Raw genomic sequence first — 24374 nt, 5'->3', positions numbered from 1 at the left:
TTATAAAGTCCTTGGTACACTTTAAAGTGCTATTTAAATGTTAGCTATCATTGTTGCTTTTGTTATTAATAATAATAATAATAATAATAATAATAATAAATGATATTAAATGGCTGTTGAAGTGAATTTGTGATAGCCTAATAATTAAGATCAAATCAGTTCTACTACCAGCTCTATCTGAAGATAATAATCTGGAAATTACTGTCAAACCAGTGAAGATAAAGGGTTAACTCACATTCTACTCTGATACAGATAAACTCCAGAATAAAGAATGTCAATCCACATTTTTTTATACAGGGTTTAGTTCTTGAGGGAAATTGGTCTTAATATCATTTCTGTTACTGGGCTTAATACTTTACTGTATCTGTCTAGTAGTAATATCCTTGACCGCTTTAGAGATACAGTATTTTATTGTGAAGGCACATGTAGAGAGGTAGTTAGAGCTGTTGGTAGAGTTATAAGCAATGGGAAAATGCAGTGTGCCGTATTATACATGCAGTAAAACTCCAAGATAATTGGAAGTATTTAGAGAAGTTCAAGAAAAGAATAAGATATATTAAATAGGGTTTTTGGAAGAGGTTAGATAAGGATAGATAAAGCATTTAAGCACTGATTGTGCTAGAGATTGTGCTAAGTGTTGGGGATACAAATACATCCAAGTAAGACATTCTCTGGTCTCAATAAGCTTACATCCTAATGAAGAAAGGCAACACCTAAAAAGGTGCTGGAAAAATATGTGTTGGGAGGGGAGTTGAGGAGAAGCAATAGTAAAAGTACATTGAACATCTTCCCAAGTAAAAGGCCAGGGAACCACACATTTTCTTCATTGGCCATACAAGGTTATTAATAAGATCTTATGAATATGGTTTAAAAATTACATATAACCTTTATTTCAGTATAATTGGTTTCCTTCATAATCTGATATATCTTTATTCATTTAAAAACATCATTTTAAGAAGGGGTGCATAGGTTTCATCAGACTGCAAGAGGGGTCCATGGCATAGACAAAAAATCCCTGATATGTGACTAGCAATCCTGCCACAGATCCTTCAGTTAGAACAGCTTGAGTTTTTGGGGAACCTCATCCTTTGGTCTGGAGGGACTCATTCTCACATCCTCAAATCTGGATAAAAAGAGTTGTCACTAAATAGCCATGGGATGATCAACCAAGCAGATGCGTATCCAAAAATTTGGCAGGATATTACCATTTTGACTCTGGATTTCCCAATAGAAATTCACCAACAGTGTCAAAAACTGACTATCAGTCATCTTATCCATTTTAATCAAAACTCCTTACAAGAAATTCTTATCATTTTCTGGTCATATAACATGGCAGGAGACAGCATGCCTCCTCACATCTATCTATTGTATAGACATTCTGAGGCTATTTTCCTGCTTAAACTAAATACTGACCTGTCCAGGCCTCTATGATAGTCTGGTAATGAATAGCCAAAACTAAATATTGATATTATTCAAGTTGGATTTTCTCCAGAAAGCAAGACTTAATTATATAGGCTGGTCATAAGGGATGGCTGTGGGAAAAGGCATACATCAAGTCTATTTCTTAAAAAAAAAATCATCCTCCTCTCTTTTCTTTTGTTCAATAATTGACCATGGGGGAATTCATCTTTACAGAGGTAAATATCCCAAAAAGGCTAGAATTTGTAGTTTTTTATAGGAAACATTATTGTATTTATACCCCAACATATTTTTAAATGATGTTTAATTAGGGGAAAAATATTTGCTACTATTTTATACCCTAAGTTCTCCTCTTTGCATGTGGAGGGTCAAAAATTCAGAATCAGTGAGATGCTAGAAAAAAGGAAAGAAAGCAATTTGAGGAATGGTTTTACAAGATGGAATGTGATAATTGGACATGTATAACTATATAACTATATATATATATATTAAACATCAATATAATTACAATTATAAAAAAAATTTTCATAACAAGGATGGACTGATTTTCAGGATTTCCAATCAGGGCCTAACTGTACATTACACAGAATTGTCTTTGCATGAAGCCCAAAAGGGAACAGCATAAAAATGAATGTTTCTGTAGCCCCCTTATTTTTGCTGATCAACAGTTTGTTAGAAAAGCAGCTGCAGGTTTGTTACCTAAGGTCTGAGATAGTAGAAGAGTCAATAGGTGCCATGAATTCACCTGTAAACAACTTTATTCCTGAACATCAGACAATTTATATATATAAATTGCTTTCTTTCTTAGGGAAGTAGGAGAGGGAAGGAAGGAGAGAATTTGAAACTAAACATTTTTAAAATGTGAAAAATGTTAAAAATTAATTTTTATATAATTAAAAAATATTATTAAAAAAGATTGAATGTCAGCTGTAGAACTTCCGGAACTCTGGTTGTCATAGGTAATGAATAGACATGGAAGAAACAAAACTGTCATTGTTCATCCCAGAGATTATGGGTATCTCTACCTGAAAATCCACAAAGTCACCAGCTATGAATGTATTAACAAAACTTATGGCACAGAGCTTCTTAACTTTATTTGTGTTGTGACCCCTTTAGCAATCTGGACTTCTGAACCTTTGACTTATGGAGCAATCAAAATAAAGTTCTTAAATGCATAAAGTAAAATATATATGATTACAAAGGAAATCAACTATACTAAAATATAAACATTAGAATATTGAACAAAATTCTCAGATCTCTTTAAATCCATGTATTAGAAAGTAGAAAGATGAAATAACTGGAGATTTATTTGTTTTAGGATAATATGCCTTAAAGGAAAAAAAAATTACAGTGTCTCTTTTCCTCTCCATATCCTTCCCTTTTTAAAATGTAGCACTGAAAATAAGCTCTGTGGATGAAGCCATGCCAAAGGACTTGTCTGTTGACACAGGTAGGAGAAAGCCATTTTAATGAGTTTCAATTATTGTAATTTTTTGAATTAGTCATATCTAACATAAAACAAGCTTAAAATATTAATTGCTCAGTAAAAAGTTGAGTAGGTGGAAGATGATTGCTGGTGTAGGTCTTGCTGCAGACATAACTTTGCTTTCAGTTGTGTTCCTATTGTGGGTAATACTGCTTTTGAAATATTTCAGAAGGATGTGTTTGTTTTTCAACTGTTTTTGCCATCTGTCTGTTATGAGAGGGTAGAGTAGTCTAATTATCCCAAGTTCAGGTTGTATAAGAAGAGGACTGAAAATTTAATTTGGGAGTGATCTAGCCACTGTGTGAGAAATTGAGATGGCTCAGAACAAGGGAAATTTTAGCAGGCCATTTTGCTTGCTTATTTATATGGCATAAATAGTTGATATCTTTGCTGGGCATCCAATGTCAGTAGGAACTATTTTCCCCAAAATTTCTTTTTTCCAAAATTTTTAATGTACTTTATTAGTTGGATACTGGAGAATGTGATCGTTAAAGATAACTCTGAAGAGAATGAAGTTAGAGTTGTATCTAAGCACAAAACTGAATTGGATGTAATTTCTGGAAAAAAAGGATAGTGGAAGAGTCTTTGTCTGGAAAGTGAGGGTGAATTCTTGGACCTGGGAAGCTTAGCCTCTGTTTAGATCTTTGCAGAGACCATTTTATAGATGAGAAATTCAGTAACTTACTCTGCTTGATTGAGCCCTCAATCATTGTCTTGTCAGACTTCACCTTGTGAAGAGTTTTGGCCTGGATCTTGCTTTTTGTTTGTTTGTTTGTTTCTGTTCTGACTTTGGAAATACAGAAACAAGATAATATTTTCATTTTCAACACATTTCATGGTGTTTGATTTTTAATCATATTCTGTTTTCAGCATGTATGAAGCTATGGCATACATCTATTGGAATTAGATAAATCAAGACTTTAGATTGATACACAGAGTAAGGAGAGAAATTATTTACCTTTAAAGTTTATGATCTGAATGGTTACATCAAGAAATGAAAAATTGATCATGTATATCAATATGACTTCCTTCAGATTATAGGAATCTCAGCTACCATCTCCATTCTCGCATTTAATTATTTGAAACTAAATCATGGAAATGTTCACTCACAGTATAGAAGAATTTACACTGGCTTATGCCAAATGTTTTTAGTAGATTACTCCACCCCATCTTTCATATCTGCAAATTGAATTGGAAATGTGTCAGTCTGTTAAATTCATATTGTGCCATCATTAAAGGTTACTTGATTTGAAGGGTGAAATGTCATCTTGTTACAGCATTAGGAAAATATCTCCTCTCACTGTAGTAGACAAGACTCTTAATGATTTCCTGGCTTTAAGAGATTTTAGCATGTAAATGTAGTACAGGTAGCTAATTTTATATGGTGTGTGAACTTTATGATCAAGTTAATTTAAAAAATGTCTTTCTCCATGGGCTTTGTTTGGGGAATAGCATCTTAGAATAAACATCTATTAAACCCATTGACCAGAGGTAGTGGGCATGGCTTAGATATAAAATTGTATTTGAATTTGTTTTCATCTTAATGTGGTGCATATGATTTATTTATAAGCTTTTTGCTTGTGTTATTTTTTCTAATATGAACAAAGATTATTTTATGCTACACACACACACACACACACACACACACACACACACACAATCTTATTTAATAGAGGCAGCATGATATGATGGATAACAAGTTGTTGTTACAGCCCGTGAGACCTTTTAAGTACTGCTTCTGATACATATTGACTGGGAAAGTCTTCTTAATGCTCTAGCCATCCCTCTAAGATTGTAAATTATAGAAAAGATATTGACCTACATTGGTAGAGAATTTCCTCTTCTGGCAGCTGTTAACTGTTTCTAAGTATAAATTGTTGAACATTAGGCCTAATTTCTAAACTGAAAATGGAACTTTGAGAGTACCTTAAATTCAGTCCCTTTTCCCTTGCAAAGTCTGTAAATCTATGGTTTTTCAGGAAAACATCTATAGCTCTGTATATAAATATTATTTTTCCCTTGGTATCTTGGTGTGATTATTTGCTTTTGCTGGAACCCTAAAAACAGAGACTTGTAACACTAATCAGCTTTTCACAATTTTCTAAGGTTGAATCATTAAGCTTCAGTCCTAACTTATAATTCACAAAGGAACTCTTCCTGAATTCCTAAGAAAAGCACCTTTTCTTAGCTGATGGTCTGTACAATGCAGTACTTTCCCTTCTTCCCAGCCCATTCCCTTATTAATGTTAAAAGCTATAGCATGTCAGTTAACTTCCATACCTTCATCCAGATCCATAGTAGTACTCTCTGAATATCTGTGAATAGCAATTAAGCTATTTTGGGAATGGTACTATGGAATTTTCCAACTTCTGTATAAACTGTATAATTCAATCATCTTAGTTTTAGAGACTGAAAAAAATTTTAATTATTTTATTTTTCCAAATACCTGCAGAGATGGTTTTCAACATTCATCTTTGCAAAATCTTGTGTTCCAAATTTTTCTCTATGTCTCCTCTACCTCCCCAAGACAACACTCTGATATAGTTTAAACATATGCAGTTCTCCTAAATATATTTCTATATTCATCATGCTGAGCAAGAAAAATCAGATCAAAGAAAAAAAATAAGAAAGAAAGAAAAAAACTAAGCAAACAAACAAAAAAAAAAACCCCACCAAAAAAAGTGAAAATTTTGGTCTCCATAGTTTTTTCTCTGGCTGCAGATGGAATAATTCTCGAGACTTTTCTGAAAAGTATAATAGGACAGTCCTACATAGTCAATGATTTAAAGTTGGAAGGGGAACAAGCAAAGTAAGGTAACATTTATTAAGTACCTATTATGTGCCAGGTACTATGCTAAATACTTTACCAATTCTATATTATTTGTCACTTATCTGGGAGTTAGGTACTATTGTTAATCTTACTTTACAGTTGAGGAAATTGAGATAGAAAGCAAATGGCTTTCCTAGAGTCACACATCTAGTAAGTGTCTGAGGTAAAATTTAAACTCAGGTCTTCCCAAATACTGGAGAGCTACCACTCTATCCCCTTACTCTATCCAGTGGCAGCCACCTAACATTGAGTAGTGGTCTAGCCCATGAATCAGCAAATTATAGCCCACAGGACAAATTTGGCCTAGCATCTGTCTTTGCAAGATTTGTAAGCTAAACTAAGGATAGCACTTAGTCACGAGTTGTACAGAAACAGATGGCTGGACTGAATTTGGCCTGAGGGCTATAATTTACCAATCCCTGTTCTAATTTAATGCCTTCATTTTTTTGATGTAGGAACTGAGTTCCCTAAAAGATCTTCTGATTCAAGATTCAGAGTATTTTTTTTTTTTTTTTTTTTTTTTTTACTTCTCCCTAATCTTTTGTATCTGTATCTTGTTGGAATATATCAAACCTGTTTGATTTTTATTGAGTTTGAGGGGATGGAGGACAAGAAATTTATGAGCATGAATTGACAGAGAAGCACTTATCTTTTTCCTTCTGTAGAAATAATGATGTCTGATAATAAAAATGTAACATTTCACTTATTCAGTGGTATGGCAATGGTGTTCTACAGGAGGTAATTTTGTAGATAATGAAAAATAGCCACTTTAAGCATTAAATTTTAAACAATTTAGGATAAAACTTTCTAAAAGTTATTACCTAATTAGAATATATTAAACAATATAACAATATATTTAACTTTACTTGATGATTCATAGAATTTCAAAACTGGAAGGTCTTAAGAAAACTTCAGAAACCCAAATCTAATTTAACCCATACTTGAATAAGAATGAAAATCCTTTCTATGTGATCTCATCACCTTTACTTAAGTTTTTTCAGGGATAGAGAATTCATAGGCTGTCTATATACACTCTCCATTCTACAGCTCTCATTGTTAGGAGTCAATTTTTGCCTTTAACTTTTTTTTCTTTTTTCTTTTTGCTGAGGCAATTGGGGGTAAGTGACTTACCTAGGGTCACACAGCTAGGAAGTGTGTCTGAGGCCAGATTTGAACTCAGATCCTCCTGGCTTCAGGGTTGGTGCTTTTTCCACTGTGCCACCTAGTTGCCCTCTTTAACTTCTATTTTTGGTCCTACTTCTATTTTCTGGGAACAAGCAGGAAAAAAATCTAATCCCTCTTTTACATGAAATTCTTTTAAACATAATTAGTACAATTCTTTCCCTTTCTCCTCTTTTTTCCAGACTAAACTTTCTCAAAAAAAAGCTCATTATGTCTCAAAGTCATACTCATAGGTGTAGGACTTCTAGCTTCAATTATATATGAATTAAGGGACCTGTTGATGATTATGGGTATCTTTAGATATGATATAAACTATTCTCAATGTGTGGGGATAGAGCAGGCTTCCCAACATATTGTCCTAGGAAGGATTAAAGGGGAAACCAGATCACTAAGTTTTTCTCTTAATCTGCACATTTACATAGGAGAAATTCTGTGCTCAGATTCTAAGTAGGAAAAACTGAGATCAAATCAAAGCATTCTGATTTTCAAACTATAACCCGCTTTCCAATACTTCAACACCTCTCCATGCCTCTCTTTTTAGAGATTTGTGACTTAGTCTCTGTTGTTTAGAGACCTCTGAGATCACCTACAGTTTTCTATCATCTTCCACAAGAATCAATAATAAATCAAAAAGCATTTTTGCAGCATCTATGTGCTAAGTACTGGGCAGAACATGAGAAAACCTCCAGTCCCTGCCTTTAAAAGTCTTACAATTTGTTAGAGGAGATGACATATATCCATAAACCAGATCAAACAAAATCATGAAGTAGATGAGAGGTAGCCATAAAGTCATTGCCAGTTAAGAGCCCAGGACAGTCCTCCTACAGGAAGCAATGCTTGAGCTGAATCTTAATGGAAATCAGGAGTTCTAAGTAGCAAGATTTAAATGGGTGAATAATGTGGATCATGGGTTGGAGTAGGATGGAGAGAGAAACAGAGAGAGACACACAGAGAGACACACAGAGAGACAGAGATAGAGACACAGAGAGAGACAGAGACAAGGAGAGAGGGAGACAGAGTCAGAGAAAGAGACAGAAACAGAAACAAATACAGAGAGGGACACAGAGAGAGAGACAGACAGACAGACACAGAGAGACAGAGACAAAGGAGGGGGGGAGAGAGACAGAGAAAGAGACAGAAACAGAAACAAATACAGAGAGGGACAGAGAGAGAGATAGACAGACAGACAGACACAGAGAGACAGAGACAAAGGGGGGGAGAGAGAGAGAGAGACAGAAACAGAAGGGGAAAGGAGGGAGAAAGAAAAAAAAGAGAGAGAAAAGGGTTTACAAGAGGAGAAAATGATTAACAGTGTCAAATGCTATTGAGAGACCAGGAAGGCTGAGAATTGAGAAAAGTTATTAGATTTAGCAATTTACAGTTCATTGATAACTTTGGAGAGAGTAGTTTAAATTGATGATGAAGTCAGAAGCCACATTACAAGGGATTTAGAATAGAGGGAAAGAAAAAGAAACAGAGGCACCAAAGAAAAGACTTTTTCAAAGAATTTAGGTGAGAAGTTTGACCTTCCGATAAATGAGGCTTTATGTTATTATTCTACATTTCCCCCCACTTTTTATAATATCCTCACATTATATCTTCACTGTTCCTCTCAACGGTCCTCCAAGATAGGTAGGTGGGCATTATCCATATTTGTCAGAAGAGCATTAAAACCCCCAATATCATACAACTAGTTAGATTAATGGCTTAGAGTCTAAGTTTCTGCACTCTTAATCTGATGTTCTTTTCTGTGCATATCAGATACTTCTTGTACCATTCATCTCTCTCACACACACACACACACACACACACACACACACACACACACACACACAGCTTTTCTTTCCACCATCCTTACCCCAACATTCCACATCCCAATTCTGCCTAAACATTTTAGCAAAAAATCAGCAAAAGTATTGTCGAAAAATTTAGAAGACTATATTTGTTAGAATATCCTGGACCAAGAAGAATTGGTTCCGAATTACTGTGATCTTCAAGAGGGATGGTGGTCCAGGGCAAAGCAGGGAGAAGGCAGAGCCTGATTTGCTGGTTCAGCTGAGTTACAAGAGAAAATCTGTCTTCTTGAAGTAAGCCTAAATGTTTTCCTCTGTGCAGCAGCCACATGAGCATGGCTTTTAGCACCAGTTAGCTGGAGAAGGATTCTCCCCACCAGGCATTATTCTTTAAGGGTTGAGGGAGTGTACATAGGAGGGATCCAGAGCAAAGCTTTTCTTTCATTTGAATGTAGAAGTATACATAACTAGGGAAGGGAAGCTTATCAAGAACAACTTGCCATTGTTTAAAAAATAAATAGATTAGTGTGTGGACTTTTTTTTTAGGGTGAGAGTAAGGGGCAGGCACCGGAGCAAAAGATTATAGATTTAGAGCTGAAGTTAATTATAAAAGCTGAAGTTAGTTATAAAAGGGTTAGTCCAACCCTTTTATAAAGGAACTGAACCTTGAGGGTTGAATTACCTGCTAAAGATATATTGGTTTTTGTATAGTTCTTACCTCTCTTTCTCTCTACTCTTTCCCCTCCCCAGCTAAAATCTAGCTTCAGACACTTACTAGTTCTGTGATCCTAGCCAAGCTCACCTAGTCTCTGCTTCCATTTTCTTAATCATAAAATAGGTATAGTAGCATCTACCCAGGATTGTAATGAGGATCAGATAAAATAATTTTAAGTGCTAAGCACAGTGTCTATCACATAATTGGTGCTTAATAAATGCTTGTTTTCTTCCTTCTCTCTTAAAAATGTATCTTATATGAATGACTAACAAATTCTAACAATTTGTGATATACTAGATATGTTGGCAGTTTTGAGGTTGTCCAGTTAGTCTTTCCTGACTGCCTCAAGTAAATATTTATATGCAGGATTTTTAATGAACATAATCCATTCAGATTTTTTAAAAAGGGGATTTGCGTTCTTAAGCATATAAAAGGAGGTAGGATGAAACTATAATATTTTTTCTAGGGTGAATATATAAACTTGAAGACAATAGAAAATGCAGTTCTTGCTTTCCTGTAAGTTATTTTTCTTCCATGGAATTTTTATAGGGATTCTTAGTCAGCAGTTTCATAATTTGCAAAATCTCATTTTAACCAAGAGTTTCTAACTGTCTTATCTGGAAATTACTCATGACTACTTGTTTTTAAAGCAGTTGACTGACATGGAGATGAGTGAGTAAATCCTATGGGAATTTGTTGCTGAAGGTCTTAGTTTATGATTCTGTGTTTCTCCTTTAGAAGTGGTGTTTTTTAAATGGATGACAGTGTATTTTAATGAGTCATTGCATTAAGTCTCTCCAGATCTCAGTCTTAGAGGTTCAACTGCCTTTATGAGGCAACTTAAATTTTTAGAATATAACAGGCCCTCAAATTTTCCTATAATATAGTATCATTGTACTTGAATTAGTAGAGAAAACAAATGGTCTGGGAAACTTTTCTACTCTCCACGGCATAAGCTTAGAATATTTCCTTCAGTGCTAACATGATAAGTCCCAAGAATCCTCTCAAGTCATAAATACTAATTGATAACTCTATGAAGGTCATTGTTTAACCAAAATTTTTTTTTATTAACTGTCTTAGTGTTGAAAGTTATTTATGAGTGTCTGAAATGATAAGAGGAAAAACCTGTTAGGACGTTTCCTTTCAATTCTGGGTTTTAGATTAGGATTTCAATTGCTCATGATAACAAGGAAGCCATCAAATTACTCTGTACTGGAGCCTCCTGCTTTACCCTTTGGTATGTTCTTTGCTAGCTCTGCAGATAAGTCTCTGGGTTTGTAATGGCACAAGTGAAACCCAAGCAAATAGCAATAATCTCTGTTTCAGCTACTCCTAAGGATTTGAACACTCTCAAAGCAAGACCAAGATCCAGGTAGTGTTTCTTTGATTTCTGCTTCAGTGCCTTGATTTCTGCCTTATCTCTGTCTGCGGGAAAAATAGACAAAACATATCATTCTCATATTTCACTTGTATGTCTTTGTATTTTTATATGTACATATATATGTACATATAGATATAATTTCAGAAGTCACAAATACAAATACATTCACATATGTATATTACATACACACTCATATGTGTATAAATATGTGTGTATGTAATTTCATTAGTAATGAATGGCATGCTGAATATAAGTAATGACCCTGAGTAGATTGTGGAACTTTGTGTTAGTACTAAAAATTAGTAGTTTTTCCATAATCTCTTTTGGGATGAGATTGCATGCAATGTATTACTCTCTGGGTACAGAATGAAGAATTAATTGAGGAAAATAAGTTTGAATGAAAGAAAATAATAATCAAAAGTAATACTAAAGTTTGATATTATAACTAAAGTAAATCTCTCAATGTTAAAGAAAAGATGGTGGTATTGGTTGTAATAGGGAAGCCATCTAAGACCATTGAATAGATTTTTATGCCTTTCCTTTCTTAGAGTCAATCAAATAAGCTATATAGGTAATCCTTCATTTCTCTTAGAGGGTTCCTTGAATTTGGTGCTTATACCACAAGTGGAAGGGGAAAAAGAACCAGTAAGAGCAGAGTAGGGGAAAAATAGATTTGTTTGTGTGGTTGATTGAGACCAAAGCAAATGATCTTAGGAAAAAAAATATAAAAGCAGATGTCAAAGCAGATGATAGGTTGGTCCTCTATCTACAAGAACCAAATTTTCAAATTATGCTTGTGTTTTCTGATTTGATTCTGCTCTTTGAAGAATGTCTAACCTCTTCATGAAATTACTTGTATGCAATAGACATGTTTCTGAAAAATGTTTAAATCTAATCCTATTGTAAACCTACTGGGTTGTATTGGATACCTACTATATCTTGTCATTCTTTCTAAGATAGAGAGCCATCTGCCTTCCTCCAATCCTGATTATGCTTAAATATGAACCTTTTCATTTTGATTTAGGTTAAACTACAAATGATCCCCCAACACGTGTGTATAATCCTATATCTATAAATTATATGTATCAATATAATCTATTTTCATAAATTGAAATTACGATTATCCTATTTTAAGCTCCATAGTTAGCAAATAAATAAAAAAAAATCTTTAAATGAATGAACACAAGATCCTTCTGGTATCTTTACTTTCCTCAAGAAAGAAAAGCATTTCTTGCTTGGGGACCAGTCTCTACACTTTCATGCTCTGTAATTCCAGAAAAGTAGAGCTCATCTTTGAGATAGGAGAGGAATAGACTGGGGAAGAAAACAATAACTCATAAAGTTCCTACAGTGTTCTAGGCACTGTGCTGAGCATTTACAATAATTATCTCATTTGGTGGAAATCCTTAAGTTGCTTAAATAAATAATGTTGTTTAAAGTGTGAATAGCAGGGGTTTTCTTCTTTCTGTTGCCCCTAAGAACTAGTGGAAGCTACATGTATAATTTCTGTTCACCAGAACTTTAGATTAATGTTTAGTCATTAAGATTCTATACCAATAACAATCTCCTTTCTAATACACTTCACCCAAAATCTGAGTTTAGCTGAAACAAGATAATATTCTATCTATGCTTTTTAAAAAAATAGACTTTTATTTGTATACCCATAATTTTCTTGTGATTGGAAATAAAATGGACCCAATATTTTTTGTTGAAGAGGAGGATTTATAAATGCTTTTTTTTTTTTTTTTTTTTTTTTTTGGAATGAGGAATGTTATTAAGAATACATCTACGGTGGATTGTTCTATTAACTTCTAAAAAGGACCTGTGTATTTACATCTTGACTAAGTGACTATTAAAAAGCTGACCCCCTGTCTTTGGTAAAGAAAATAAAAACCAGAACACTCATGCTCTGTTTTGACTCTGGTACTAACTTTGGCTCTGGTATTTGTTATGCCTAATATATTACTGAGAATATAACACCTTGAATTCTTAATGCTAACTTGAGTTAAGAGTACAACTTTTGCAAGAAATCAAAATAAAAAAAATACCAAAAAAATCTCTTGACTGCAGCAAAAGAAATCTGAAAAGCTTATTCAGCAAGAGCAAATTTGTATAATAGTAATTCCTTTGCCTAGAACGGAAGGTTTCTTGTTATTAAATATAATTTAACATTTCCACCTAGCCCACCCAAAGCAGCTCGCCTGCATTTGTTTGCTTTAAAAATTATTCTTCCAAGTGCCTTATTCCTCTCCCCTACATCTCACCTCCCTCCTACTCTCCCCCGACTTTAAACCAGGTAACTTAAGTTCTATTTGCTAGTTTAGTTACCTGATCAAGGTCATTTGAGGATTAAATGAGGAAGTTCCATTATTTCACAGACTCTAAAGAATATGATTTCATAAACAATAGGCTCTTAGGTTGGGGCAGGGATGGGATGTCTTATCATCCAAAATGATCAAGGTTTTTGTTAAATACATTTCAGTCAGTGTGGCCATAGAAGGAATTACTTTCTATTTAGCTCATTGTGGTTTGAGTTACATAAACCAAACTATTGGAGGTATTATATGGAACTATAATATAGTTTGAAAACAACATGATAACTAATGTTTCTTAGAATTAAAAAAAATCGTGGTTTCTGTGTATTTGGATTGTATTTGGGATATGTTTCCTTGTGACTCGAATATCTGCCTTATGCTTTTACTAGTCACAATGTGGTGCATGCCCTGTGATTAAGAGAAAAGAATTGCTTAATGCCTGCCATGTGATCCTTGTGGTAAAATGAGGATGCATGACCAATGAAGATCTGGCAAACTTATTTCTGTTTTTGATGTGTAGTTTCTATAACAGTTGGAATTTAAATACATTTCTCTTCCCTAACCCTCCTATCATAAAGGATGGACATTTAGGCTTAAAGATGTAACAGGCCAATGACTTCATTTTATCTGACAATCTGACAAGTCATTGCCATGTTCATGCTAATTGCTTCTCAAGACCATATATTATTTTTCCTCTCTCAATTCCAACTGCAGAGAGTGAAACTATTGCTATCTTCCTTTTGATATTCCCTTATTTTGCTGCAGATCTTACTCTAACACATCTCTAGAAGAGGCCATGAAAAGGGTCGAGGAACCTCCCACTCCCCCACCGAGACCACAGAAATCCCATTCCAGAACCTCCTCCTTGGATCTGAATAAAGTCTTCCAGCCAAATGCTCCAGGTGAATTTGCCCTTTTCTTCCCTTAGCACATTTCCTTTGGTTTCATAGCTGAAAGACATGTTTTTAATAGTAGAAATCAAGAGATGACCAGGGTAATTTTTTCTTATCATCATGTTCCTTTAGGATTGTACTATTGCTTTCACTTAGGAGAAAGTAGTATTAGACTTTTAGATTCTAAATGTGTCTTGGGAAGGTGTTTCAAAGGGGATATGGGTCAAGAATTGTTAGATTCCCAAATCATTGAGATTGGGCAGCTGATGAAATGGATGGTTGCTATTACTCCTTCTAATTCTTTCATTCATAAGTAGGTCTTTGCTTCAGTTTAGTTTTTCCTCTTCATTGCTTCATTGTTAAGAGGTGAATGTGATTCAGTCTTGAGGAAATTTCTTCCTTGGCAAAAAATTCAATTTTTTTTTGGTTCCTATTCTGGATGAGAAGATGTCAGTTTTGTATCCTGTCTTGCTATTTTCATTTTTAAACTCTTTTCATTTTTTCTTTTCCTTTTTCCCATATTGATAGGAGAAGAGAAGGAATGGACTGCTGGGCAGATACTGTAATATTATAATAGGGACAGAAAATGTTAAGGAATAATCTATCTATTCCAATTATTGCTTCTTCTTGTAGCATCAAGGATTGTTCACTCCTCCCTCCCTCCTTTCTTCCCTCTCTCCCTTCCTTTCTTCCCTCTCTCCCTTCCTTCTTTCCTTTCTCCCTTCCTTCCTTCCTTCCTTCCTTCCTTCCTTCCTTCCTTCCTTCCTTCCTTCCTTCCTTCCTTCCTTCCTTCCTTCCTTCCTTCCTTCCTTCCTTCCTTCCTTCCTTCCTTCCTTCCTTCCTTTTCAGGCCACAGAGTGTATAAGAGTAGTATGTGTAGGGGAGTATCTTCTATGGATATCATTCTTTGTAGCTGCAGAGTAGTACAGTGGGTAGAATGCTAGATTTGAAATTAAAAAAAACTTGAATTCAAATACTGCCTCGATATTTACTGCTGTGTGACCCTGGCCAATTTACTTTAACTCTCTAAGGTCCAGTTTCTTCATTTTATATATTAAGAATAATAATAGTTCCTACCTCATAGGATTGTTGGGAAGCTCACATGTGATAATGAGCAAAACACTATATAAGTGCTAGCTATTGTCATTGTTCTTCTTATTTGTAAGCGTTACAAAGGCTCTAGGAGCAAGAAATGCAGTTCAATACATGTGGGAGAACCTGAGGGATGAGAGGTACTGAGGCACATGCAAGTTCTATGTGGAAGTGGGGCATAGCTCCAAGGGGCAATGTCTGATCCCAGGTACCACATCTCCCTCCTTAGTGCTCTCAAAGCCTAGTACATCTCCCTCCCTCTTCTCAGGCCAATCCTGTTAAGCCAGATTCCTAGAGGAATAGGAATCCTACTCCTATTCCTTTCCCCTAGATCCTCAGGGAGGTATAAATATGTGCTACCTAAAAATTAAGTTCTCTTTCACATCACCCCTTCCTCTTGATCTGTCTCTGTGTTATCTGGATTGGTGCCTGAAGAAGGGTAAATATGGCCTAGCTGTGCCATCGACTAAAGGCATTAAGAGTAGCTCTAAGAAGAGCTACAAGGTAAGGGTAGTGTTAAGAGATGCTACAAGTGGCGCCCGAACAGTGACAGTTTTGGCTAGTAGTGTATCAGGCCTACAGGTGGGAAGAGAGACAGAGCTCTGCTCTAGTGAGTAGAAAGTTAGGAAATGGGACAAATTATTGTGAGGGTTCCATACCAGGAGGTACAAGGGAAAGAAACTTAAAGAATAATAAAGCAAGCAGGATTGGAAATGGATTTTTAAAAGTGGGAAGTAGTAGGTAGTCAGATGGCTTTTTATAAGGAAACTCTGGGAGCCATCCCAGAATAGCATCACCTCATTTGTCAGGTGATTGGGAGCATTTTAAGAGGTGTAAGCTGCAATCCATTAAAAGTACATAATGAAGTGCAATGGGAGAGTCATAAAACAAATGAGGGTCTAACCGGTACTCACCAGGACCAGCTGTGCCCATAAAATGGGCCTGGCAGAAGTTAGCTGTGGGAAAGAATCAGGAAGTAAACAGGAAGACAAAGAAGGTGGATGTTATGAAAAAGGAAGAGGTCATGAGGAAGAAGCAAGAAGTGGATGTGATGGAACAGGAGGGGGCAGGGATAAGATGAGTAATGAGAAAGTTAACAGAGAAACATATGACCTTGAAAAAAAGGACAATGGGAAGACATGGCTTTCTCTTTCATCACCCACCCTCCCTGAGGAGATATGTCTCCCATCCACTCCCTCTGTGCCCCCTTGTAAAGGCTTTGGAGATTCCTAGACAATGGAAAGTTCTCCCCCAAGGTATGTGTTGTAGCCCCATCTTGTGTCATGCATACAAAGCGCAAGTGCTAGAACCAACTAGGAAGACGTGGCTTTCTGCTATGATACTGCATTATATGGATGATATGCTGTTATCAACAAGCAGTGGGAAAGATCTCTATCCTGCTTAAAGAGACCATGGACCAACATGGACCGGTAGTAGCACCAGAAAAGATCCAACATAATTGTAAGGGCCCTTTAAATGGGCAGACACAGTGCAATGGGAGATTGAGGCCCGAAAGTAATCTCTATGGATATTAGGACTGCCCTGTAGGTGGGATCTTGGCCATACTGAGATAGCTTTGTAATGGGTGACTCTCTCGCTGATTGGCTGTGTGTGTGACCTTACAGGTCCTTTATAAGCCCACTGCAGACAGCAGTCGCTCTCTTTAACCTGGCTCCTTGAGCCAAGCAGATGGATAGTCCAGAGGTAAGGATTTTGGTAGTGAAGACGTGGGTCTTCTGACCAGGTGTTCACTACCAAAATCCTTACCTCTCTGGGTTATCCATCTGCTTCCATTCCCTTCTCTTGTTTTGCGGGAACTGCACATAACTATCCCATCATTTACCTGGGATTCTGCATGGATACTTCTACAGTTATTAATCAGATACCTAACTTACAATTAGACAAGCTGAATACTGTGAACCTATTTCAGAAACTAGTTGGACAAATTCAGTGGTATGGACTGGTGGTAGCACCAGAGAAGATCCAAGATAACTATCCCATCATTTGCCTGGGACTCTGGGTACTTCTACAGTTACTAATTAGATATCTAACTTACAATTTGAGTCTACTCTACATCAGAGTTGGGATGGCTCTCTACAGGACAAGAATCTGGCTGAGAGATTGAGTTGGGACAGCAGATCTCCTCCCAGAGAGTGATTGGCAGTTTCTGGAGACAACAGAACATTACATTTTGTAATTGTAGATAAGACAAACTGAATACTGTGAACCTATTTCAGAAACTAGTTGGACAAATTCAGTGGTTAAGGGCTTGTGCCCCTATTCCTATTTCTTTGATGCAGCCTTTATATGACATCTTGAAAGGATATAAGAGATACCCAGAGCCCGTTAACATCATATCAAACAGCTTATATGCTGTCTGAGTGCTCAGAGGCATTTGAGGTTTCTGTCTTACAACCTCAGAATTCTTCACTTGCTAACCTTCTTGATGAATTGCAGCTGATTTTACAGACTAGGAAACATCCCATTTACATCTTGCATGTATATTCTCACTAATGCTGGGCAGGAGACATATTTGCTGGCAATGAGGTGGTGGACTGTGCTTTGCAATGCTCCCTTCTCACAGTTGCCATAGTCCCTGAACATGCCCATGAATTTCTCCACTTACCTGCTAATTCTCTACATTATTAAGATCACGTGGTCTCATGTTGACAAATAAGAAGCTCTTCTATAAGCATCTCTATGGAATTTTTAAGAATATGTATAAAGCATCCTAGCAAAGTAGGCAAAAGCAAAAGAAGCAACAATACAAAAATGGCTACATAGAGCCCATGGGATACACTAGAAGGAGATGGGAAAGGAAGTATGTGGCTTCACCTGGAAACAATCCCGACAGATAGTGATGCAATGTGTTCTGTGTGTTCCGTTCCTCCCTCCTCCACCTAGTAAAGGAGTTAATCCCCAGGGTTTATTTCCCAATGATTTGTAGCAAATGGATGTGACACATGGGAGCTGTGTGGCCATCCACATCTGTACTGATACCTTTTCTAAATTCCTTTGGGCCACAATAGCCTCCCGTGAGAACACTCCATTTGTATAGTTGCTTTTCCTCTCACGGAGTGCCTAATACCATAACGACCAACAATGGTCCAACTTAATACCTCTAAGCAAATGGCCATCTTCTTCTCCACATTCACCATTAAACATGTTACAGGAATTCCCTATAATCCACATTGTTAAGCTCTAGTGTTATGGGACCAGCATACTCTGAAGGCCATTCTTGTTAAACAGAAAAGGGGAGGAAGTAGACAGAATCCCCAAAGGCCTATACAGGCGGATGTGGATAAGACCTTATAGACCTGGATAGGGATATTGGCCTTTCTCCAGGAATGGTACATTTGGCACAATCTTATAGACAGGACAGAAAACTAAACTCCATATAAACAGCACTTCAAGCACTGGAGAACATTCAAAAGGTCCTTTGGAAGGATGAGGAAGGACATTGGCAAAGTCCATCCTTAATATTTTGGAGAGGGCCGGGATATTTATGTCTTCCAGGTCCTGATAGGGAAGGCTGCTGGAGTCCAGAAAGAAGAACAAGGAAAGTTTCCTCTATTAAAACAGGGGCTCAAAAAGAAGAGAAGGAGATGACCCAAGAAATGCCCAAAATAGTGCCATAGCAGAGAGATGACTGCCCTTGCCAGACTGGCTTCATGATTGGATCCAACATACTTCCTTTCCCATCTCCTTCTAGTGTATCCCATGTGCTCTATGTAGCCATTTTTGTATTGTTGCTTCTTTTGCTTTTGCCTACTTTGCTAGGATGCTTTATACATATTCTTAAAAATTCCATAGAGATGCTTATAGAAGAGCTTCTTATTTATCAACATGAGACCACGTGATCTTAATAATAAAAGAGGGGGAGATGTAAGGATTAAAAAGCCTCTAGGAGTAAGGAATGCAGTTCAAGTATGGGAGGATCTGAGGAGTGAGAGGTACCAAGGCGCAGGCGAGTTCTACTTGGAGGTGGGGCATAGCCCCAAGAGGCGGTGTCTGACTCCAGATACCACATCTCCCTCCTTAGTGCTCTCAAAGCCTAGCACACCTCCCCTCTCTTCTTGGGCCAATCCTGTCATGCCAGGTTCCTAGAGAACCTCCCCCTTCTCTCAGATCCTCAGGGGGGTATAAATATGTGCTATCTAAAAATAAAGTTCCTTTTGCTTCACCCCTACCTCCTGGTCGGTCTGTCTCTGTGTTTTCTGGGTTGGTGCCCAAAGAAAGTGTGGTCTAGCCATGCCATCCATGGACGGGCAGTTAAGAGTAGCTCTAAGGGGAGCTACAAGGTTAGAGTAGTGTTAAGACATGCTGCAGTTAATCTAGAGGCAATGGGAGACTTCTGGGTATACCTGGAAGCATGATAGATTTTATTGAAAATTATACATTTAGGTTTATTGTAGTTATAATTGCAATTTGAATTTAAAAAAAAATCCTTTCTTTCAACAAAGATAAACAAACTGTAAGTAGGATTGTTTCTTGGAATTTTGTATAAGTCTGTACTGGTTTAACAGTCAGGTATGATGATTTTCAGATTGTTACTTTTCCCCCCAGAGTTAGAAAAGATTCTTCTTGGCTTATAAATCAGCCCTAATTGTTGTGGTCAGGATAGAATCCAGCTTGTTTTACTTGTATTAAACATGGGCCATCTTCACTGTGAGGATAAAATTTTTAAAAAATCTGTTATAGATGAGGGCTTGTTTTTTTGTTTTTGTTTTTTGAGTGAATTTTAATTCTGGATTGTATGAGGTCATTATATAAGAATTTGATTTGCTATTTAAGACTTTTTTTTTTCCTCTCTTGGAAAAATATCCTGGAAAAGTCTAGTTGTAGATGATATGAAACCAATATATTTGAGCATAATTCACAGATGTTTAAATCCAGATATTTTGAAGGACTGTTTCATGGACTTTTTCCTTTAAAAGAGGTTTCTGACAGTTATGAGACATCCAAATGCTTAACCTGAATTATTGGGGCTTCTAGCATGCATATGATTCTGGGATTTCTGCTCAAAGAAAAATGAGGTCCAAAAAGGTTCTTGTAATCAACATGTTTGTACAGTAGTTAGGGATAAAGCTTGGAATAAGGAGATGCTGGATAGATGAATTCCATGCTCCTTTTTCTTACTGGTCAAAAATTTATCTAAATAAATGTAGAAAGCTTTTCAACAATTTGCCATAATCGTAGCAGAAATTGCTCAACTTTCCTTATGAATTAAATTTTCCATGACTTGATGGTCACATTTCATAACATCAAATTCTGGAGAACAGCCTAAATTACTAGGTTAAAGTATTGCTTAAAATAAGTGGGTCTCTGGCTTGGTATTAGAAATCTTTTTGTTATTTGTTCTGATGGTATTGTCACAAATGAATTTATTTATTTAAAAAATTTAAAATTTTTTTTATTATTATAGCTTTTTATTTACAAGATATATGCATGGGTAATTTTACAACACTGACAATTGCCAAGCCTCTTGTTCCAATTTTTCCCCTCCTTCCCTCACCCACCTCCCCCAGATGGCAGGTTGACCAATACATGTTACATATGTTAAAGTATAAATTAAATACAATATATGTATACATATCCAAACAGTTATTTTGCTGTACAAAAAGAATCGGACTTTGAAATAGTATAGAAAATTAATAGAGAAATCTTCCAACTTCTTACCATAATGCACACATGACTTTGGCACTGTTAAGATTGAGATATATTATACATACCCTCTTCTTATGTGTCATGAAATGTTGGAAAAGATTGAAAAACAATTGAATAGCAAATGAAAATATGAATAAGGTACTGTATTAGATGTTCTAGAAGGAAATTTTAAAATAAAATCCTTTTTCTGAAGGAAATTGCCTACCAATTTGGAAGATATGGTGATGAAATATTATATAATTGTTGATATTGGGAAGAGGATGTCAATAGACCAGTGTCATGAGGTGTCTCAAAAGAATTTGCAGGCTTGAACCCATTTCCTTGTCAAAAGTCAAAGTTTGTTATAATTGTAATGCAATTGCAGTGGGCTAAGTTCCAAAAGAAATTAGCAAGGGGGATAGATTTATATAGAATTGGATTAGAGATTTATGTTACTTATTTGCTAATTTTATGGCTTTCAGGTAGGTTTTATGGGTGGTATTATTCATTATTGTCTTAGGAACTTTGTTACTACTGACCAACAGTTTATACTTCTGACAGTAATGTTTGTAGGACTGTTTGAAGGCCAGAAGACTTTGAAATCATTGACAGACATTGTTAGAATAAGAGTACTCTTAGGTCAGAGGGCTTTGGGATCACTAATATATCTTCTCTGTAATCTAAGGGAAGAAATATTATTAAATTCCTAGGCCAGAGGACTTCTGCAATTATTGACAGACAGATTTTCAGAACAATAGTATTCTTAAGTCAAAGGGCTTTTAGATTACTAATACATTTTCCCTGAAACCCAAAGGAAAAAAATATTATATTCCTCTATGATTGTTGACAGGATTGTTAGAACAGGAGCACTCTTAATGTCGTTTTATTATTAATATACCATTGTAAATGTGTCTCTTCCCTACTCAGTAAATCTCAGTGATTCCCTGTTGTCTTTAGGATAAAATAAGATCCTTTATTTGTCATTTAAAATTTTTCACAATTTGGTCTCAATCTCGTTTTCCAGATTTCTTCTACCATTACATATTCTCAGCAAACCAGTCAAGGTAGTTTACTTGCTGATTTATAGACATTAAATTCCGGCTCCTTTCCCTATGGTTTTGCATTGGTTCTCCTCAATATCTGAATACACTCTTACCTTATTTTTGCATCTTAGAATTCCTGGTTTCCTTCAGAATTCAGCTTATACACAATTGTCTTACATAAAAACTTTCCTGATCTCTGCAGATGATAGTACCTTCCCCTAAAATTACCTTTTATTTTTTATTTACTTGTACACATATATCATGTATATACTTATATATGTAATTGTTTTCTTTCTCCTTCTCTCCAATAGAATGTAAAAGTTTATTTTAAAAATAATTTATTTTTACCCAATTGCATGTAAAAACAATTTTAAACATTTATTTAAAAAAATTTTGAGTTCCAAATTTTCTCCTTCGCTCTCTTCTCTTCTGCCCAAAACAGTGATTTGATACAAGTTATATACATATGCAATCATGCAAAACACTTCTCCATTATTAGTTATCTTATGAAGGAAAACATAGACAAAAAAAAAAAAAAAAAAAAAAAAAAAAAAAAGCCCAAACCAAAAAACAACCTTCCCCCCAACAAAAAAATAATGTGAAAAAAAGTATGCTTTAATCTGCATAGAATATAAAAGTCTTGAGAAGAGAGCTTTTTAAAAAAGTCTTTGTATTCTCAGCATCTAAGTACCTGACGCATAATGGGTACTTAAATACTTTTTGATTGCTTGGTTGAGTGGCTAGTGAGTGATGAAGTTTAAAAAAAAAAAAAAAAGATATAGGAGTTCAGAAAGAAATCAGTTCAGGCCAAAATGATCAGGGAAAAATTCATATGAAATCTGAATTGGACCTTTTGGGTTGGGCAGATTAGTTAAGGGTAAAAAAAAAAAAAATCAAAAGATACATTTGGGAAACTGTACGATCATTTTGACAGTTTGTACATGTTTGGGGGTTTCCAGTAAGTGAATAGTTAGAAGTTGGAATAAGATTCACATCTATGGGTGATCTAGAGTGTTGACCCAAAGCACTGAGACTTTCTGATGTGTGTAAATGTAAGTCAACATAATTAAAATGAGCTTTTTCTGAGATTTTTCCTCTATACTTTCTGCAATCAAGTCATGGAAATTTCCTTGCTGTTCTGTGCACCTGAAACTCCAGATCCTTTCCCTATGATTTTGCATTGGTTCTCCTCAGTATCTGAATGCACTTCTACCTCATTTTTGCATCTCAGAATTCAGGTAATGCATAATTGTCTTATATAAAACTTTTCCTGATCCCAGCAGATGCTAATGCCTTCCCCTAAAATTGCCTTATATTTATTTATTTTATTTCCTTGGACTTGTTTATGGTGGATTTTCTCTTTGTCATGCAGTGTCAGTTATTACCCAGAACCCAGGAGTATCCCAGACTCCTTGGGTTTTGGGTAATAGGTGACATTGCATGGCAAAGAGCAGATCATAAGATGGCAATTGATCTAATGTCTCTCCATCCAGTGAGGTGATGTATGTAGATCGCTTTGTAAATCTTGAAGTATTATATAAACACAATGTATTTATATTTATATAGTTGTTAAGTTGCTTCAATTATGTCTGACTTCATTCACAAAACCCATTTAAAATTTTCTTGGCAAAGATGCAGAATGGCCATTTCCTTTTATAGTTCATCTTACAGATAAGGAAACCAAGGCCAGAAAGGTTAAATGACTTACTCAGTCACATAACTAGTAAGTGTATAAGCTCAGATTTGAACTCAAGGCTTCCTGACTCTAAGCCCTGTAATGCCAGAAAAACTAAGGCAAGATAGAGATTAGAAAGTTTTTAATATTTTTTTTGGGTGTCTGAGAGGGAAAGATTTTCTGGGACCATAGGATCCATTTTGGTCCCAGGGCTGATGTCTTAAATCATTCAGCATCGAATGTGAGATTCCAGTGATTTATGTATGGCTCCAAATAATCAGGGGAGACAAAGGCAAGGGGTGAAGTCCAAACATTGGTGAGCTCAGGAATTTTCAGGCAAAGACCAAAAATTTGGTTCTAACAGGTTGGGGGTAGGACCATAAATTCTTTTTTCCCCCTTTCTCTATCTCATTTTATTTATATATTTTTATTATAGCTTTTTATTGACAAAACATATGCATAGGTAATTTTTCAACATTGACTCTTGCAAAAACTTCTGTTCCAACTTTTCCCCTCCTTCCCTCCACTCTCTCTCCTAGATGGCAGGTAGTCCCATATATGTTAAATATGTTAAAGTATATGTTAAATACAATATATGTAGACATATTTATACAGTTGTCTTGCTATACAAGAAAAATCGTATTTAGAAAGAAGGTAAAAATAACATGGGAAGAAAAACAAAAATGTAAGCAAACAATTACAAAAAGTGTAAATGCTATGTATATTCCACACTCATTTCCCAGTGTTCTTTCACTGGGTGTAGCTCGTTCTGTACATTACTGATCAATTGGAACTGATTTGGATCTTCTCATTGTTGAAGAGAGCCATGTCCATCAGAATTGATCCTCATACAGTATTGTTGAAATATATAATGATCTCCTGGTTCTGCTTATTTCACTTAGCA

At 35.7% G+C, this 24374-nt stretch overlaps 1 protein-coding gene across 6 annotated transcripts in view; it reads left to right on the top strand.

The window, feature by feature from the left end:
• REPS2 (RALBP1 associated Eps domain containing 2) overlaps positions 1 to 24374 on the top strand; it is a 267978-nt gene that overhangs the window by 166405 nt on the left and 77199 nt on the right. For 4 of the 6 annotated variants that reach the window (XM_074299901.1, XM_074299897.1, XM_074299896.1 and 1 more), the window contains exons 11-13: positions 2813 to 2869; positions 10752 to 10797; positions 13887 to 14023. In XM_074299901.1, coding sequence (XP_074156002.1) covers positions 2813 to 2869; positions 10752 to 10797; positions 13887 to 14023 — 240 coding nt within the window. The remainder of the gene's footprint in view (positions 1 to 2812; positions 2870 to 10751; positions 10798 to 13886; positions 14024 to 24374) is intronic. The other 2 variants (XM_074299899.1, XM_074299898.1) reach the window with 1 other exon arrangement.

This window comes from Sminthopsis crassicaudata, chromosome 3 (assembly GCF_048593235.1).
Source record: "Sminthopsis crassicaudata isolate SCR6 chromosome 3, ASM4859323v1, whole genome shotgun sequence".
Classification (NCBI taxonomy): Eukaryota; Metazoa; Chordata; class Mammalia; order Dasyuromorphia; family Dasyuridae; genus Sminthopsis; species Sminthopsis crassicaudata.
This window is presented reverse-complemented; position numbering and strand designations above follow the sequence as displayed.